This window comes from Bidens hawaiensis, unplaced genomic scaffold (assembly GCF_021521415.1).
Source record: "Bidens hawaiensis isolate Kalapana, Puna unplaced genomic scaffold, B.hawaiensis_p1.1 tig00022167_1, whole genome shotgun sequence".
Taxonomy (NCBI): Eukaryota; Viridiplantae; Streptophyta; class Magnoliopsida; order Asterales; family Asteraceae; genus Bidens; species Bidens hawaiensis.
In genome coordinates this window covers 158,769-162,327 of record NW_027493439.1, presented here as the reverse complement: position 1 = coordinate 162,327, position 3,559 = coordinate 158,769, and the positions used below count along the sequence as shown (strand labels likewise).

General features: G+C 33.2%; 1 protein-coding gene across 1 annotated transcript; it reads left to right on the top strand.

Annotated features, from left to right (window-relative positions):
- The first annotated feature begins 560 nt into the window (after positions 1–560).
- Positions 561–2,239, top strand: LOC143564850 (AP2/ERF and B3 domain-containing transcription factor RAV1-like). Its single transcript, XM_077051996.1, has 2 exons — positions 561–1,045; positions 1,432–2,239. Exons 1-2 carry the CDS (start codon positions 836–838, stop codon positions 2,209–2,211), a joined length of 990 nt encoding a protein of 329 aa, XP_076908111.1. The 5' UTR covers positions 561–835; the 3' UTR covers positions 2,212–2,239.
- The last annotated feature ends 1,320 nt before the right edge of the window (positions 2,240–3,559 follow it).

Here is a 3,559-nt window from a genome sequence, read left to right as displayed (position 1 = left end):
TTAAAATAAGTAAATCAAGAAATTAATATGATTATAATAATTTTTTTTTGTTTATAAAGTTGTGAGTGTATGTCAAACCCATGTGAACGATTGTTGTTTTTTCAGCTTTTCATAATTTAATTATCTTTTGTAATATAATCTCATTTACAAACCTAAGCATATTAACTATATACATGAAAATAAATGTCTACTTTTATGTAGAGTTATACTACAATATTTATTTAGCAATTAATATATATAATGTAAACAATATGTGTTCATTAATATATATAATGTAAACAATATGTAGAACACGTTTGATGGTGGTCGGACGGCTATATAAAAACCAACGATTAATCAGGATTAATAAAGATTTAATCGGATTGGAATTTATGTGTAAATTTTTAAATATAAGCATACATACCAAATCATATATATAAGATTTTCAGATTTGATCTATTTTGACTATATAACAATTAATCGGTGACTAACCGATAGAACTCTGACTAACTAATTGAGTATTAATTAATGTCTAAATGGGATTTTTACAACCATTGCTATAAAGTCCATATAAAGAAATATACGAATCTTTGAATCTTCCTAGTTATTACCCACTTAATATTTGGCCTCTTCTCCATGTGTACATATTATCACAAAAGAAATAAAAAAGACCAAGTAGAATTATTATATGACAACATGAACCTAAAATATTATCAACAAACACCCACATGAAGATATCAATTCCACATCTTCCTATATATACACACCCCTCCTCTTATACTCATTTCATAACCTTTTTATTTCTCTCTCCATAAAAAAAACAGCCAATCCTCATTTCTATACTTTCTCTCTAGAAATGGATATAAGTTACATAGATGACCAAAGCATAACTAGTGAAAAGATCAGCCTATGCCGAGTTGGAAGCGGATCCAGCTCAGTTCTTGACTCGGATGGAGGCGTTGAACTTGAAGCCCAGTCGAAAAAGTTACCTTCGTCGAAATATAAAGGCGTCGTCCCACAACCGAACGGTCGTTGGGGAGCTCAGATTTATGAGAAACATCAAAGGGTAATGTTAATATTATTATGTAACTTTAACAACATAGTATTCATGCTTTTTGTGTGAAACTAGGTTGTTTAGGTCTTAGGAACCGTACTTGTGCTTTTAGGTATTATTTTGAAAACAATTTCCTTAAGAGTTTAACTTGAACAAGTTTCTTATAGTGGTTACAAAAATAAATAGAAGGAAACCATTAATTATACAAAAAATTATAGGAGTAATATTCATCAAGACCACATATTTTTTTGTGCTATTTTGGATCTTAATATTTAGCACATAATATTAATAATAACAATAACCCTTTTTATTCTTTTTTTTACAAACAACTAATAATCTACTTTTAAATCCACTTTGTAACAATATTTATATAATTCAATTGTATACGTATGCTACAGGTATGGCTAGGTACGTTTAACGAGGAAGACAACGCGGCAAAGGCGTACGACGTTGCCGTACAACGTTTTCGCCGAGACGCCGTTACAAACATTAAACAAATTAACGCTGACGATAAAGAAGCCGCGATGGAAGCAAGTTTCTTGAGCCGTCACTCAAAGTCAGAGATTGTTGACATGCTCCGAAAACACACATACAATGACGAGCTAGAGCAAAGCAAAAGAAGGCGAGTTGAACCGGCCGGTTCACTAGCCGGGTTAAATACTTCACCCGGGTCAGCTTCCATCAAGCCACGTGAACATTTGTTCCAGAAAATAGTGACCCCTAGTGATGTAGGCAAGTTGAACCGGCTCGTGATACCGAAACAACACGCGGAGAAACACTTCCCGGTTCTGAAAGGAATCAGTTCAAAAGGGGTTCTTTTGCATTTCAAAGATAAGGGGTCGAAAGTTTGGAGATTTCGTTATTCGTATTGGAAAAGTAGCCAGAGCTACGTGTTATCGAAAGGTTGGAGCCGGTTTGTGAAAGAGAAAAACCTAAAAGCCGGTGATAGTGTCAGCTTTCTGAGCTCCACTGGACCAGAAAAACAGTTTTACATTGATTGGAAACCAAAAACTGGGACCCTGCAGTCCACCCAACCCGTGAAACTTGTTGAGCCGGTTCAAATGTTGCGATTATTCGGAGTTGATATTTCGAGTGTGAGTAGTTATAACAATGGTAAGAGAAGTAATACAGAAAGAGATTTATTAGGGTTTCAAGATTGTAAGAAAAAGAATAATTAATGTTTTGTAGCATTTTGTTATTCTTCAAGGATGGCTTTTGTAAATATTTACAATACTTGTTATTTTGGTTGTGACCATGTGGGGATCAAGCTGGAAAGAGGTGGGCATGCAAGTTGCAAAAGATTAAAGTTACATATTTATTTTAGATGAGAAAAGTATGGTATACACGACCGAAATGACCCAGAGATGACGTGTCATATCTGTGTAGATATGACATAATATATTAGGGTTTTTTCTTTAAAGATTATAATATAGATAAGTAAATTCATAAGTGACATATATTATCAAGAATTTGCAGCATCGTTGTTTTGATGGGGGTGATTGCGGAGGTTTTATCTAAGGGTTTATTTCATAAAAAAGTTAAGTTCGAGTTTAAAAAAAAATTTATTAGTGTGTCTTATAGGATTAGAAGTACTTATTTATAATGTACTTATTTATTTGTGACCCTGACTGAGTCATGATCTACTTTATGTTGTTTTGTGTTCCACAAGTGTAATAGTCGTTTCAAAATTCTTGTAAATGTAAGGTTTAATGGAATTAAGGTGGAGAAGTAATGGTTCAAAAAAACTTAATTTTTCTATGGGTGTTGAATATTCATCATATAGGTATTTTTAGAAAAATCAATTCTTAGTCACATCGTGTCCATTTTTCCTCGCTTAAGGCAGTTTCTTCCTGTTAAGAGACTTAAATGCATGTGATATGTGTCTCGTAGTCACAAATCCATTTTTCACTTGCGTGTCATTATCTCTTGTTGCTTCAATAAGACTTTGTTGGCATACTTTGAAGATATAAACGAGTTCAAGTCATGCATCACTCATTTCTTTGTCTATCCTATATTTAAAATGACAACGTACACGATTGTTTTATTTGCTATATAACAGAGGTTCTGATGTGTTGACGATTATTCAAACATCATAGATGTCCTTAGAATCGCAAAATCACTCATGTTTGTGAATGGTGTTAAGCAATTTACTTTTTTTTAAGTTGAGAGTTCATGATTGATGTAATGCGATACACACATATATTTACGATGCCTTTCACAAAGTGAAAGGGTCTATGCCCACTTTAGTGCTTGTATATAGAGCATTGTGTTGTCCAAACTTAAAAAATAAGATCGTGTTTGTATTACAACGCTTATTAAATTACCAGGTGATAACAACCAAAATGGTGCATCTGGTTACCAAACGTTCCCCTGGTATTGAACTTTGTCAACATGAAAACATCACTTCAACACACCGAACCTGGCTACCTTTCTAACGATTTGTATCTTCTCAACATTACGTTTACACATTTCTGAGCTTAATAAGTAATTATAAAGTATCGTTCGATCTATTTTCAAGTTCATCAT

What these genes read in the sequence shown, in the direction of transcription:
- LOC143564850 (XM_077051996.1), top strand. Translation starts at nt 836, where the DNA reads ATGGATATAAGTTACATAGATGACCAAAGCATAACTAGTGAAAAGATC. An exon ending in TTTATGAGAAACATCAAAGG is followed by an intron (nt 1,046 to 1,431) that starts GTAATGTTAATA and finishes CGTATGCTACAG; the next exon opens with GTATGGCTAGGTACGTTTAA.